Here is a 16,808-nt window from a genome sequence, read left to right on the forward strand (position 1 = left end):
AGGCAACACTTAAGAAATGTGTATATCCTAATGTTTTCACTATCTCCTCAATATCATCCATAGTGAAACTAGAAATGCCACTAAGATTTACAGAACATCCACCAACATAGTTGACTATAGGATTACTAATTAATGCCCCATCATGATGAAATTCAATAGGAATATTACATAAATATACACACAACAATTAAATTAGTAATGCAGCAATACAAATGCCACTTTCTAGTAATAACAAATGCCACTTTCTAGTAATAACAAATGCAAATGCATATAGTAATAACAAATGCAAATATCAAATGTATTTGGAATTGGGCCTTTAGAATGGTATTTGTTATTACTAGATTATGTTAAGAAATGCATATACGAAAATGCATTTTGTAGTAATTGCATTATGTTCAGAAAGTGCTCAAAGGTTGTAGTAATAACAAATGCATTTTCCCTATAATGTTATACCCACGAGAATAAGATTTCCCACTTGCATTGCTTTACCCATTCAATGTATTAACAAATACATACCTTCGTTGTCGTTTTCTGGAAGGAGCCATCTTGCGGGGGACCACAGCCACGAGCTTCAACAATAATGGACCACAGAAGAAGGGACAAAGATAACAGAGTAAGATGGGCGAAATGAGCAAAATGAGGCTATATGTGTGGATGAAACGGGTAAAAAATTAGAAACCCTAGAAATTAAAATTGGGGGAAAAATTGGGGAAGTAATTGGGACAAAACGGTGAGTTTTGAGGCACCTCTATGTCCTCAGCCACGTAGACAAAGCAGAGCAACCACGTAGACAAACCAGAGTAATGTGTGGACGCCATATCATTAGTGGCACATGTCAAAACACGGGTGGGTAGGAATGATACAAGACGCAAACATGGCGAACCAGATTGATACATTTTAAAGGTGAGGGTAGATTTGAGAAAATGGTTAAAGATTGGGGTATATGGGATCAGTTTTCCCTTTTTTATATTATATATAGGCTTTTTTCTTTTGTGAATGTCTAGTTATTGCTCTTTTGGAGAGTAAAGATCTATATTACTCTTTTTTCTTATACCAATCTAAAGAGACACTTTCAAATACGATTAGCTTAAAAATTATATTTTGTTTTAAAATTTAGAACAATAGACTGATAAACAAATTAATCTAAAAGTGATAATTGTTAATATATTCGATTATTATAAAGAAGACAATAATAATTAATTAAAATAATAACTTTTTTACGGGCTATATCATTATAAGTCGCTTATATATTTTTATTTTATATGGAGTAATATTTAATTAGTCATTATAGAAATTATTTCTTATAAAAATCCACCTTATTTTACCATATGATATCATACTCTAATAAAATTCTTGAACTTTGTAAACTCGGTTTAGATAGTTCTTATAATCTTAATTTTATTTTAAAGAATATTAGAAGCATTAAAACTTTTTCTAGCAGATGTCAAATGAGAGGTGTACACTATTCCCTAAATGAGAATAAGTTTCAAAAGAAAGTTTGAATATAAAAAAAAAAAAAAAAAATTAGAATAACTAAAGGAAAAAAGCAAAAAGAACTGAATTCTTTCAGGCAAGGCCAAAATAAATTTTTTGATCGACGATAATTATTTATGTCCCATTCAAACAGAATTGAAGAAAATATTCATCGGGTTGCAGATAGCCAAGTTGGTAGAAATGAAGTGAGAATCATGAGAGATGTATAGATAAAGATCAAACACAGTATCATCAACATGAGCAGAAAACGACCAAGTAGATGTGGCTTTCTTTCTGTCTTGAGTTCTTCTGATTCATACCAAAATTCAAAGTAGGTGCCTTCTGACTATAAATCTTTGCCTTTTTATTTAAATCAAATTTTGATCGTATTGTCTTTCTCTCGTTATATTTTTGGAGTAAAGAAAATGGACAGTCAATGGAGGCTGGTCATCCATGATATGAGCTTTTCTTTTCTTTTAATGTTATGATAAGCAGAGAGTTCGCCGGCGAAAGAAAGGCAAAGAGAATGAGAAAATAAAAAATCAGATGTGATTTTCTAATTTTTTTTTATAATTTTCCTTATTAATTTCAGTTATATATATATATATATATATATATATATATATATATATATAATAACAAAAAGAAAAACTCATATATAAGAGATATTTTAAAATTAAATGATTAAAACAATATTAAATTACTTAAAATTATTAAATAAATCTATCAATTTAGTGGGAAAAACATAAAATAAAAAGAATTCGAACTAATTTCTCAAAGTCCAGGATGGAGAGATGGCTTTGCCTTTTATTTATGAACAGAATATGTTATTTTAATTGGTAGAAAAAGAATAAAATGTAAGCGGTCGAAGCTGCTGTTAGTGGGGCAGCACGTAATGAGATGTGGCAGGAAGCGATTAGGCAACTTGGGGAGTGTCACCAGTGATCTGAATTGGTGGTAGATGTATGTATGCCCATTTGCTGACCCTGAACTTTGAATTAAACGCATTGTGACTATCAGTCATCAAATTCATAACCAGCTTAGAGAAGTGCACCGTCTATGTTCTGAAACAGATAAATTTATATGAACCGAGTAGCCAATTCTTGCCTATCTTCATTTATGTTTCCTCCACCATCCTAGCTACCTTTCTCCTTATGTAACTGTCTGCAACTCGTATTACTATATGCACATGCACATTGGTTGATCCTTATTGAGCTTCGAAATTACAAGTTTTCTGCAATTGTGTGAGTGGAGAGAGGTTCATCTGCTGCCTGCCAACAACTTCTTTCCTTTTCTTTTTTTCCCCTTAAAAAGCCCGCATTGATATAGACTGATATTTGAAGGTCTATTTATACGTACAAGTATCATTTATTATTATTTTCTTTCGTTTAAAGCTAACATTAGAATGACATTTGAATAAACTTTACACCCATTGACTAATTTATTCATGACTTTAAGATCTATAAAAGAATTTATAAATCTATGCATTCAAATATTATTTCTAGAGTAATGGACGTAAAATCTGATTAAGCCATGCTATCAACCACTTCGCTATGTTGTAAGAAATGAATTGGTGAAACTTTCAGAGGTTAGAGTTTTCAAGTTGCCCCATTCATATAAAATGATGGGCGACTTGATGTAACAAGCACATACTTAAGTAGGCTCAAAGGGAAATGACATTTTTGACAAGGCTCTTACTAATTGAACCCACTTCTCTCCATTGACACAAGTTCTACTTTGTTTGATAGCGGTCTCCGAAGAGAAAATTGATTGATAAAGGTACATTCGTTATAGAAAGTTTAAACAGTGAAGGGCAAAGTTTGGTGGCTGAAGGATCAACTTTTTTATTTTTATTCTTTTTTTTTTGTAAAAAAGATACTACAAAGTTAAAATAATTATTGCAACGTGTTGTATGTAAATCTTAGTAAATAGTATAAATTTTTTAAAGAAATATTAAAAAGCTTCAAGAAATTTCTGTAATTATATATATCAGCCTCCAATAAGAAAACTGAAGAAGCAAAATAATATTTGCCCAAATAGACTTTCTTCTCTGCCATGGAACCAAATGCTTGCAGTGACATGCATTCTCATCATTGTCTAGAGATACCACCTACGGAGGTGCACAAAGTGGTGTTACCGCCTCATAGGAGCACTATTCAGAAATTCACCACTAGACTCAAAGAAACTTTCTTTCCGGATGACCCTTTGCGCCAATTCAAAGGACAACCATTGGGAAAGAAATGGATTCTTGCTGCTCAGTATGTTTTTCCTATTCTTCAATGGGGTCCTAGTTACAATCTCAAGCTCTTCAAATCTGATATCGTTTCTGGTCTTACCATTGCCAGCTTAGCCATTCCTCAGGTTCACTAATCAACATGTTTTCTGGCTTTTCTTTTCATTCATTTCTTTACATGTGCAGCATAAGAAAATATAAACAATAAATTTTCTTTAAGCTTATTGACTGTTCTTGAAAACAACTTTCAGGGTATTAGTTATGCTAAGCTTGCAAATCTACCTCCTATAGTGGGTCTCTGTGAGTATTCTGTTTATTACTTTTTTTAAAAAATAAATTCTTGAGTAGTCTTTTCTTTTTTCCATTTTTACTTTATGCAAATTGGAGTGCTTCCTTATACAAATTATATACATGCAGATTCAAGCTTTGTTCCTCCTCTTGTATATGCTGTTCTTGGAAGCTCAAGAGACCTTGCAGTAGGACCCGTTTCTATTGCTTCTCTTATTATGGGATCAATGCTTAGGCAAGAAGTATCTCCTTCCAATGATCCTATTTTGTTCCTGCAACTAGCTTTTTCTTCTACCTTTTTTGCTGGTCTTTTCCAAGCTTCTTTAGGATTTTTAAGGTAGACTTCTTTCTTTTCCCTTTTTTTTTGTCCTTTGTTTCTTCCTAAATTTATTTGGAGGTCATATATGCAGCTCTAATTACATCCTGAAGATAAAATGATTTTATGTTTTCTAATTCCTAAAGGTCCAAATGGCATGAGTCATTTCAGGTTGGGATTTATCATTGATTTTCTATCAAAGGCTACTTTGATTGGGTTCATGGCTGGAGCTGCTATTATTGTCTCTCTGCAACAACTTAAAAGCCTTCTTGGAATTACTCATTTTACAAAACAAATGGGTCTGGTTCCTGTCTTGAGCTCAGTGTTCCACAACACTCATGAGGTAATTATTTCCACTCACTAATACAACAGACATGAAGAGGTTTAGTCGAAAAGTTACAAGTAGTATCAATTAATAAAAAATCATGAGCAATTAAAGATTTAGGACCATAAAGCTCATTCCTAATCTGTACAGGGTGAGTTTGCCACTAATATTAACAATCCACATGATAATGATTGGATTATTTTTTATGATTTATAAAAAAAGCAAACAGATAATTGCTTTTAGTTTTTACCATCTTCTTTTATCAATCATTGCTTGTAATTAAATTAAGCTATGGCTCATTATTACATCTATAACTATAGAGTTTGTTGCAATATGATACCTTCTAAAAATTTACAATGGAATTATATTAAAAACTTAATGAAGTTATTGTGAAAATAGATAATTATCAATTGAAAGTTGAAAGATGCATTAATTACTTATATATAAGGTTCTATAAGTAGATAAGTTTATCCAAATAGAGGATCTCTGTCCATAAATGTATATTTTATATTGATTTTTAGATAATTATTGACAAACAATGTCCATTTCTTGTGCAGTGGTCGTGGCAAACAATACTGATGGGATTTTGCTTCCTTGTGTTCCTTTTGGTCGCAAGACACATAGTATGTTATTTCCTACTTCACTTTTTCTTTTAATATCTTAATTTCTTTTAGCTATTCCATTCATATTTGTTTTGCCAAATTTCTAAATCAAAATAAATAAACTACTCTATACCATTTAATAAGAACCTCATAAAATTATTTTATTATTTATTAGAGGTAAAATGAGATATGAATTACGTAACAGAGATAAAACATTTATTTATTCTTATAAACAAAAAACACCAACCCAGTTGCTTTAAATAGATAATTATCATGCCTCTTTTTAAAGAGTTGATATTTGATTCTATAGGATCTCTATATATAGCCCCTAATTATTCTCCAAGTGGGTCATATGGTCAAGCATCTTGAACCCCTGTACTCTTTTTCAATAAAAACAAGCAAACGTTGTTTGGTCTGAACAAGTTGCCAAAGGATTAAAAAGAAAAGAGATGCTACTCTGGTACATGTTTATTTGTTGTGGACTGCTTTGGTTGTTTGTATTGGCTAACTTTTTTGAACTTCTTGCTCCCTCTACTTTTTCATTAATCATCTCACTATCATACTTTTTCTTTTTTCTTTTTGCACATTTCACCACCATGTTTATGAACTAGCCATGTGTATGCTCTTATCTTAAACTCGTGGAACTCAGGGCAAAAGAAAAACAAGGCATTATTTCAATCTGGGATACTTAATTTTCCGGCCAATGAGATCAAATATGGCTTCTGTAGCTAATACACAGCAACATATAATAATTTGACTCCGATTGCACGTATATATAATTTAAGGTCAAAATACATTGCTCGACATCTGTCTTTTTCTGTATTTTCTTTTTGGAGAAATGTTATTTAATTCAATTTTCTTACACAAATAATTAATAATTCTCATGTGTAGAATTAGTAATGAAATGAATAATAAAATAGACACGTGTCTCGGTTTATTTTTTCACAAGATACATTGTTTTTTTTTCCATTTATGGAAAATGTATGTACTAATATTCTGTCGTTTATGATGTTTAAGTTTTGATTATATGGCCAGTTATATCTGTTCTGATGCCTGCAGTCCATTCCAGAAGATATATGTTTAGGAAAATTATATCCATGGAATGATGATATGTGAATTGGGACATGTGCCTTGCAGAGTATGAAAAGACCAAAGCTGTTTTGGGTATCAGCTGGAGCCCCTCTTCTGTCAGTGATTTTATCTACCCTCCTCGTTTTCGCATTCAAGGCTCAACGTCATGGCATCAGCATAGTAAGTTTTTTTATTTATAATTTACAGCATGCATGAAATTTGCACCCGATAGAGAAGCACACTCTTCTTTTACATCTAGGTTAAATTCATAGATTACTGTAATCAGTGAATTTCATGCCAATGATGAGTACTAATAACTTCATAATTGCTTCTTCTATCACTGATAATGTTTCAATTTGCTTTTGTTACTAGATTGGAAAATTACAAGAGGGATTAAATCCTCCATCATGGAATATGCTGCATTTTCATGGAAGTCACCTTGCACTGGTTATAAAAACTGGCCTTGTTACTGGCATCATCTCCCTCACTGTAAGTTTTTATTACCATTTCCTATCATCTAGTCATATATGCAGCTTTGGTATGAATATTTTTTATCTGTTTATTTACTACTGGAAACATCCAAAAGAAGAAAATAAAAGGCAGTCTGGTATTTGACTATATAGAAGTTTATTTATAACAGGAAGGCATAGCAGTAGGAAGGACTTTTGCTGCTTTAAAGAATTATCAAGTGGACGGTAACAAGGAAATGATGGCAATTGGACTAATGAACATAATTGGCTCCTCTACTTCCTGCTATGTTACAACAGGTGCAAATCTTTTCTTTTTCTTTCTCCATTGTTTTGGTCAACTGGGGTTCCACTTGTAACCTGTGGCGGACACACGATTTTAGAACCACCAAGTCAAAGCTTACTGAACATAGTCTCTCTTTAGATGCCAGATACGTTAAAAGAAAGAAGAGATGCCACATTTAAGTATTTAACAGAAATTTTAAATTTCAGGTGCTTTCTCGCGGTCTGCTGTTAATCACAATGCAGGAGCTAAAACAGCAGTTTCTAATATTATAATGTCAGTGACAGTGATGGTGACTCTTCTCTTCCTAATGCCTTTATTCCAATATACGCCGAATGTTGTATTGGGTGCCATCATTGTAACAGCAGTAATTGGCTTAATAGACATTCCAGCTTCTTACTATATCTGGAAGATCGACAAATATGATTTCATTGTACTGCTGTGCGCATTCTTTGGTGTTATCTTCATTTCTGTCCAGGAGGGCCTTGCCATTGCAGTAAGTTTTCAGTTATCAGCTATCATTACTAACTATCAGGAAATAATACTAGAACTAAAACAAATTCATGATCAGGTAGGAATATCCATATTCAAAGTCCTCCTGCAAGTTACAAGGCCAAAGACACTGATTTTAGGAAACATACCAAGGACAGATATATACCGTGATCTCCATCAGTACAAGGAAGCTTTAATGGTTCCTGGCTTCCTCATTTTAAGCATTGAAGCCCCGATTAATTTTGCTAATACCACTTACCTCAAGGAAAGGTTGGTTAAATAGTTGACGCATCAAGTTGCTAATTAGAAATTGGTTCTTGTGCTTTCCGTTAAATTGGCATTTGTATGCTAGGATTCTGAGATGGATAGAAGAGTATGAACCACAAGAAGATTCAAAAGAACAATCAAGTATCCATTATGTGATCATTGACCTGTCAGGTAAGTTCATCTATTAAAATTTTGCACCAAGCTTTTAGTCATGGCGCGTGCTATCAAATAAAACTAATTTACACCTTGAAATTTCAGCTGTGAGTGCCATAGACACAACAGGAGTCTCACTCTTCAAGGATTTAAAGAAAACAATGGACAGTAGGGGAACTGAGGCAAGTACAGCAGTAGCTTCGTTTCCATTCCTCCACTTCAATGGTTTATCCCTTTAATTGTGCTGATGTGTGTTTTCTGCTGTTTACCACAGCTTGTACTGGTGAATCCTTTAGGAGAGGTGATGGAAAAGCTGCAAAGGGCTGACGATGCGCGCGGTATCATGAAGCCTGATACTCTTTACTTGACGGTGGGTGAAGCTGTGGTCGCACTCTCATCTACAATGAAGGGTCAAACATCAAGCCATGTATAGGCGCGCTGCAGTTATATTCTTCATTAGACAATATAGAACAGATTCAATAGGAAAAACAAACGTATTAATAGCGTATGAGCGTTTCATGTCATGCAACTCCATAAGCTTAGCGATTGCCTTGTTATGTTCACATGCCTTGAAGGGGTAACAGTACTTCTTCCTGCATAAATTTATTACCACGACATCTGAATATGACAAATCACTAAACCAGGCTGGAAGTACCTGCTTTAGACACATTGCTAGTGCTATCCTAATCCATGCCAGCCTCTGGCTGCCAGTTCTTACACAGAAGTCCCTGTAAAAGAAGTACGGAGGATTTGGGGCGTGCAACACTTATTTGAGCAACTGATGAACTTTGTGGCTTTTTGCATATCTATTGTTTATTTATTTTAATTCTGTCCAATCTTCAGACGTACAATTGTTAAGACATACAAGTGAGTTTTTCAAAACAGAATTTTCCATACTCTTGCATGCCAAGGAAAGAGGTTTTCTATTTATTTATTTGAAAGGGAGGTTTTTAAAAAAATAATAAAATAAAATAAAATAAAATATTGGTTTCGCATCTACTTATTAAAAGTCTTATTCAGTACATTCAGATTAAGTCCAAATATATATTATGATACAAACCAATGTTGCTTATGTTGATATAACATCAATTTGGCCTATGAACTAATCGAATTGCTAGATTTGGCAAAAAGAAAAAATAGAAAAGAATCTAATATCTTAAAGTTGTGCTTAAGCTAATACTTGAATTTTGTGCTGAAGTCGTTTTTGATACTAGTATAGTTTATTTCACACAGGTACATTTCATTGGATAAAGTTGAAATATATTACAGACTATAGATTGATACATTTGTAAGTAGATTAAAGAGAATAAGGCGAGTGACTAAATAAAAGCTTACAAAATGTAAAAGGGCGATATTAAAGCGTAGCAAAAGTAAGTAAACGCTAACGCTGAGAAACACTTTGATCAGCGAGTGGCAATTTGAGGAGTTTGGCTGATTCGGGAAGTGGACACAGTATAGAAATGGGGAAGAGCAATAAACCGGACTCACTCTCCTTCCAAAAATACGGAGTTCCTTTCTACTCTGCAGCTTGGGTTCCCTACAAACTAGTTAGATCCAAACTCCAATCTTCTCACTCCGACCACGAAAACGATCATGAGGAGATCGCCGATCAATACTACGTCCTTCTCGCTGGAGGTGGTGGCGAAGGTCGTAGCGGTATCCCAAACGCCCTCGTTCTCTCCCGTTTCGATTTCACCTTCAATTCTCTCTCTCCCCAGCCTGTATGTTATCTTAATCTCATTACGCTCGTTGACTGTTATTTTGTAGTTTCAATTTTGCTTCTTTTTAGCAATCCTTTTCATTTTACCTAATTTTAGGGTTTTCATGAACCAAACCAAGCCTTGGACTTGATAAGTCAAAGAATTAATGTTGCAGATTTATTTTTTCTTTTTTTCTTTTAAAAAGAAAACTGGTCTAGGGATTGTGAGTTTGGATTTTATGTATAGGAATTCAACCAACTGTTTTGGTCGCTTAAGCGAAATGATATCCATTTATGTTGGCTTATGTATCAGGTAGCTAAGCTTGGAACTGGTTCTGATTTGCCTTATAGAATGGTTGTTCATCCTGGCGGAGATGGACTAGTATGTGCATTGCCAAACAGCTGCCGGTAATAACCCATAATTTTTGTTGCACGAGTTTATGATCACGAGCTCACTTTATCCATTTTTTGTTATTGTCAATCACAATACAGGTGCCAGTGATTATAAGAATTGTTATGGTGTAAAGCAACTGGTCTTCTAGAGATGTTGTATAGCTTTACCAACTCTGTTATTTGTTTTGCATAGTAATGCGTGGCGCTTGGTCGGTCACTCCCACCATATGTAACCCTTTTTTCATACTTTGTAAGAAGCTTTTGTGCTTGTACTTAGTCAAGAAATTTAGACTGAAATAAATGTGAAATCTATAAATTGTAATTCAATAATACATCTCAGGGTGCACAGTGCACTAAGAATCGCTCTTTTTCTATTTGATTGAGCTATAGGTTTAATTGGGTACTCCTGGCCATTATGCTCTGCCAGTCCTTTTACTAATCTCCCACTATTTCATTCTTCAAGGCTACTGAATTCCATCAATATGTATCTTTGCTCGTTCCTAATTTCATTGACTGCAGTTATTAAAGGAATATTAATCTGTTACTATCTGCCCCCTTTTTTTTTTTGTCAAGGTTTTTTGAGTGGGATGAAGTCAAGGATAATGAAGCTCACAAATTGGGTCTAAAAGAGTCAGAAAAAGCACTGACTCAGTTAGAAGACGTTGGACAACAATTAGCATTGGCCTTTAACAGTGAAAGTTCTGCACTTGCTGTAGGTGGCGAGGTAGAGATATTATGCACATTTTATCAGTTAAATTTTGAATGTAGTTGTTATATAATAAGTTTATTCTAATAAACATTAGGAAGAAACAATGAAAAGAAACAATCTCTTTAGGTTTCATTACATCTAAAGCAAAATTAGTCTGTCACTCTTATGAAGGATGAAAAGCATGCAACTTAAACAGAACCAGTTATGGAGTTGGAATATTTGGAACTTCTTTGTAACTCCATCATGTTTAGCTATAGAAGATTACTTTCGATCTAAAAATGTATCTTGAAAACTGAAACCCACTGAAATAAGGGAAATTACGTAAGATTTGGTTATGCAGCATTTGAATAATAAATGGCCTGGTTAGAACATTTGATCCAAATTTATGGAAGAGGAATTCAGCATCACCTAGAATCTAGTAGGAGCTTGTGGCTTTTGATAGAAATGCTTAATGTAATATTTGTGCTTCCTGCTGTGATTGGGACTTTGGAAGAACTTTTCCACCGTCCATGGCAGATTGCATTTTGGGAACTCCCTTCAAGTGAATTGCTAGGTTATCAGCATTAGCTCGATTATTAGACATTATAAAATTCTTACTTTTTTCTTTTCTTTTTTAAAATTCCAGCTTCATTATTGTGTATGCTGATTTTTTGAGGACATAATTTTTTCTTTATCCAGCAATGCCATATGATGCTCTGATTTGTTGCAGTACAGGATGGCAGATTAAGGGTTTTCAAGTGGCCCAGCATGGAGATATTTCTCAATGAGGCTGAAGCTCATCCTTCCTTAAAGGACTTATGTTTCAGGTATTGCAGTCTCTAGGTTGTTAGTTCCTAAGCCAGCATGTGTGAAGGGTATTTAATATATGTATGCTGATATAACTTAATTCTGTTGCAGCCCTGATGGGAAATTTCTTGTATCCTTGGGAGGCCGTGGCCCTGGTAGGGTTTGGGATGTCACTTCTTCAACAGCAGTAGCTTCCTTATCAAAGGAGAATGTAAGCAATAAGTTTTAATTTCTTGAGCTAACTAGACTATATATCTCTTAAGTAGACCACTTTCAAATTTGTTTAGTTGTTGCATTAACAGTGGTCATTGTGATTTTCATTGTGAACCTGAGCAAGAAGCTAAGGACATAGCAGATGAATTGCATTCTAGTGATTTAGTGATTCAGTTGATCATGAGATTATTCGCTGACCACAGATGGTCATATATTCAACTTTGTACAGGAAATTTATATCTAATCACTGCAGAGATGCATAGCCTTTTTTTCAGTCAGTTTAGTTAATCCTCTTTCAAAAGGGTCTTGAGCTAGCTTTTTGTGTTACCTGCAGGATGAGGTTTTTGCCTCTTGCAGATTTTCTCAAACTACTGATCAGACTCAGGTTCTTTACATTGCTGCCATAACAGGTAAATACAACTGAGCTTCTCTTTTCCTTTTCTTTTTCCTCCCGCTCTTTTGGTGGTCAAAAGAAGGGTTTCACTTTTTGACATTGGAATGCTGTTATACAATGTAATTGTCATAATCTTTACTTAGATAAGGGTGGAAGTATTGTAACATGGGATGCAAGCTCATGGAATAGAATTGGCTCAAAGCATATAACTCGTGATGGAATTTCTTCGTTCAATGTCTCACCTGACGGAAAGTTCCTCGCAGTGTATTGATCTTCACTCTGTTACTTTCAAGTGCTTGAGTTCATTTAGCAAGCATGTTAAATATTGAAGCCTTTTCTTTATGATTGCTCGACATATAGGGGGACAAGTCAAGGAGATGTGCTCCTCCTAAATTCAACCAGGGTGCGGGTTCAAAAAGTGGTTAGGAAAGCACATCTTGGCATGGTAACAGCATTGGCATTCTCCCATGATTCAAGGTTGAAAGTCTAACATGGTTGCTAGATTCCCATTTCATTATACACTTTAATCCAGGTTCATTCCCTTCTAGGAATAGTATAAAGTAGTGAAACATTCATTATTTGGATGCAGGGCTCTGGTGTCTGCATCCTTGGACTCGAGCGCTAGGGTGACACTAGTTCAGGACGTGAAAAGTGGTACGTATTTCCGCCCTTGGTTTTTAGTTAAATTCACAATCCTGCCATTGGCCCTAACCAGCAATTGTTAACCTATTAAACAGACTAAAATAAAACCCAGCTTGGGTTCTCAATTAAAATGTGATCAGTGCAACCACTGGGAACATCTAAATGCTTAGTTAGGCAAGGTGTTTTAAGTCCATCTCTTCGAGTATTGAGGGGCAACCAAAAGATTTTTGGGCTTTAAGCTCTAAGAAATTGGGGAGGTTGATTTCTAATGGCCTAGAGATGGACTGTGGAGAAATGCTTGAAGAAGCTTGCATAGATTGGCTACCATTTAGTGCATTCTCCCTTCTGCCTTATGTTCCAGTTGATATTTCTAATTCTTGGTTTTTCCTTTGCAGGAGGATTAAGCTTGTGGTTGATTATATTTGTAATATTGCTTGCAATGGTTGCATATTTCATGAAGAATGAAGGACTTCTTCCTTTTCTTGGCTAGAATTCAGTGGCTGCATCACTTATGTTAGATTTCTTTTAACGTTGTCATCACATGGAAGCAGAGATATGAAAATGTTGTAAATGATAAACTCACAGCTTATCAGGTGCAATCATTATTTGAATTGTTCTGAATGTAGTGTTGTGGCTGATGGATGGTTGCTGATAGGGTGAGCCCCAGCTCAGGCTGAACCTATCAAAGATTGATCCATTTACAGCACCAACAAGAACAGGAATACTGGAACGGTTTATTTATATGTGGTTTGATACATTCCTGTACAGACCTCAAGTCGTCACTGGTTAATGAAATAACTTTTAGACATTCATTTGCCTTTTTCTTTTTTCTTTTTTGCATAATTATTTCTTTCATTCCTCTGTCGTATAGTTTCATCCTTTGTTTATTCTCTGGATTCTTCTTAATTCACCATGAAAGTCAGGTTTTGAGAACGGAGAGTGATTAGTGAAATTTTTCTTGTAATCATTTACCCAATGATTGCAATTGCTTGCGCAGTATATAGTGGTTAAATGAAAAGAATCAAAATACTATATTAATTGAGACTCAGAGATCATCGAATAGTTCCTATAAAACCAGCAGGCAGCAGCAGTGCCTATTTGTTCCCCAATTTGCATTATATCATCTTCTTTATGCTGAGCATGGATCTCGGTGATTCCCACCCGAACTGAATAACCATACCGAAAAGTACCAGAACCGAAAAAACTGAAAATTTTTATAACTGAATTGAACAGATCCGAATTTTTTTACTATTACGGTATGGTACTGGTTTTTTAGTAAAAACCGTACCGTAACCGTACCAGAACCGATCCGTCTTGTACTGATCTGGACCAAATCGTAGAACCGAATTTCTTACAAATATTTATAAATAATTATTTATATTATATAAAAAATACATATATTAAAAAAATAATACATATACTCTATAAAAAATTATTTTATATTTATCATTTATATAATTCAAACAATTGTTATCGAAATATAAAAAATAATACATATTAAAAATAACTATAATATTATAATATACTTTATACTCTAAAAAATATAAGTTATATATATTAATATGTCATATAGTATATTGATACTAGTAATCTAGTGTACATACTATAATACTAGATTTAAAATTTATTTATTATCTAGAAATTTTGACAAATTAATTAAAAATTACTAAAATAATAATATTAATTATACTAAAAGTATTAATTTATATAAATATTAAAATTAAGAAATAAATATTTTAAAAATAATTTTTATATTATTATACTAATAAAACTTAAAAATAAATATTTAGAAATAATTAATTTATTAACTTTTAAAATATTATAAATTAATATTAAAATATAAAAATATATTAAATATTTATAAATTTAATTTTTTTTTTTAAAAAGATCAAACAAAACTTGAGAAAAAATTGTCAAAACATTTTTTAACAATATAGAAGTTTTTTACTTCCTACAACAGCGGAGGTCCTCATTTGTTGTCAAGATTGGCTTAAAAGTTCAAATAAACCTATCCAACTAGAAGAATCAATAGAGGATATTGAAAGCATAGAGTCAGGTAAAATTTCTTTACTTCTTACATATGTTTGTTTATTGTTGATGCTGTTAAGTCTTATTGACATAATTTTTTACTTTTATTGTAGAAATTATTCAAGATCTTGAGATTGGTAAGTCCTTTATGCCAAGATTAAATGTGGAGTGCTAATTTTGAGGGGAGGTAATAACATTCCTTTGCTAATTTTGGACATGTATTTTAGTGCTACATAAAGTTTGTAAATTTATTTATTTTAATGATTGCCATCTGTAAAATATTTTTATGGTTGCAGTAATATATATTTTAATGGTTTGTATTTGAATATTGAATGAATTATTGTATTTGCAAGTGACTGAATTGTGAAACAGGTTATTTAAGAATGTGATTGCAATTTTAATTTAGATTTTCATGCTACTTTTTTTTAGGTTGGTAATCATATTTTCTCTAAATGCATTTGATTAAAGATGAGATTAAAGTTATATTTTTAAAATTTTTTAGAACCGAAAATAGCACCGAACCGAACTGTATTGAACCGTAAAATTGGTACAATACAGTATTGGATCCTTTTATGTTTGGTACGGTACTGGTATCTTCAATTTTAAAATAACCGAAATTTAGTATGGTACTGGTGATTTATAAATAACCAAATTGGACCGATCCGTGCTCAGTCCTATATGCATCACAAAGCATGTATCAACTACTTAGAAGGTTGACCATAAAACTGAAACAAAAAAATAAATGCCTTTTTTATCAAAAAACAAAAAAAAAACACAAGAAAATCCAAGAGCAAGGATTCTTGCCATTTCTGATTTTAGCGACTCTGCATACGCTGAGATCATGGGCACCTCCTTTTCACCTTCAATTACCCATGCAAATAAATATTTGAGTAGTTTATAAATTTCTTCATTGCTTCTTCAGACTTTGGCATCAAGAACATGATGAGATGAACAAGCGAGAGATATTAATCCCTTTCTTGACTGCTCGACACTTGAATTTATCCAAAACCTCTTAACTGTCCATACTCATAGCACTTCTTTTACTCATCCCAAGGAACTCTTGTTATTTGCGGCCATTCCTGTATTCTTTTACCTCAGTCTTCAATCTATTAATCTTTTTATTGAGTCCATTGATGCTGCTATACATGTTGAACAGGATTTTCTTTCTCGTCCAAGACCTAAGATTTTCTTCTTTCTTGAATCTTCTATTACTATGTTTATGATGAGGAGTCCTTGAGCTCCAGGATTACCTATTTTTGTGGAAGAGGGACGATGTAAATAATAATGTTTTATTATTATCTTTAGGGGATGGAGGAAATAGACTATTTTGAACTCTTTTTTTGGATGGAGGGAGTAATTCTTAATGATATTATTATGATCTTAATAGATAAGGTATCAGACTTTTAATGTGACATTGCAAGTATGAGATTTTAGTGACATGTTTATATAAACTTGGCTGTCCTACCTTATTGGCTAGCTTTTGACGTGTGGTTCTCTAAAGTTTTATCACAATCTTTATACTATTTACCATTGATGATTTCTATTATCATAGCCAGCGTTTGCTACGCTTATGATGCTATTGCAGAAATTTGATAGATTTTCTTGCTTTTGAGGGGGAGGAGGGAAATTATGCGTTTTGATTGTTGGAATCAATGCCGTATCTCTGTTGAGGGGTGCTTCAGGAATCGAGATCAGGAGTGTGGTTTAAAAAACAGTTACTTCTGTTAAGCGCTAGACAGAAATGAGCTCTCCATTGAAGGGAGGGCTCTGTATTATTGGATGCTTTCTTCATTTGGACAATATTGTTATCCTTAAACTTTATATGTAATTTTAAAAGTAATGACCAGAACAATGTGTGGAATAAGATTCTGGAAATGGCATGGTCCTTAGTGTATGCGTTTGTTTATGTGGTTGTTAATCTTATTTGAGCAAAAGCTTCTAACCGACGCAGGGAGAGACCCGGCGGCATCTTAC

General features: G+C 33.5%; 2 protein-coding genes across 2 annotated transcripts; both read left to right on the forward strand.

Moving 5' to 3' along the window:
• The first annotated feature begins 3,127 nt into the window (after positions 1-3,127).
• LOC8258199 (probable sulfate transporter 3.3) lies at positions 3,128-8,796 on the forward strand. Its single transcript, XM_002525982.4, has 13 exons — positions 3,128-3,834; positions 3,958-4,006; positions 4,124-4,331; positions 4,482-4,653; positions 5,193-5,258; positions 6,375-6,488; positions 6,681-6,797; positions 6,949-7,075; positions 7,268-7,554; positions 7,630-7,820; positions 7,903-7,988; positions 8,076-8,152; positions 8,245-8,796. Exons 1-13 carry the CDS (start codon positions 3,529-3,531, stop codon positions 8,401-8,403), a joined length of 1,959 nt encoding a protein of 652 aa, XP_002526028.1. The 5' UTR covers positions 3,128-3,528; the 3' UTR covers positions 8,404-8,796.
• A 444-nt stretch (positions 8,797-9,240) lies between these two features.
• Positions 9,241-13,618, forward strand: LOC8258198 (SEC12-like protein 2). The gene is made up of 10 exons (XM_002525981.4): positions 9,241-9,691; positions 9,983-10,077; positions 10,636-10,786; positions 11,486-11,577; positions 11,669-11,768; positions 12,105-12,180; positions 12,308-12,428; positions 12,525-12,641; positions 12,754-12,818; positions 13,202-13,618. The coding sequence occupies exons 1-10, from the start codon at positions 9,431-9,433 to the stop codon at positions 13,294-13,296; spliced, it is 1,173 nt and encodes a 390-aa protein (XP_002526027.1). The 5' UTR covers positions 9,241-9,430; the 3' UTR covers positions 13,297-13,618.
• The last annotated feature ends 3,190 nt before the right edge of the window (positions 13,619-16,808 follow it).

This window comes from Ricinus communis, chromosome 5, assembly GCF_019578655.1.
Source record: "Ricinus communis isolate WT05 ecotype wild-type chromosome 5, ASM1957865v1, whole genome shotgun sequence".
NCBI lineage: Eukaryota > Viridiplantae > Streptophyta > Magnoliopsida > Malpighiales > Euphorbiaceae > Ricinus > Ricinus communis.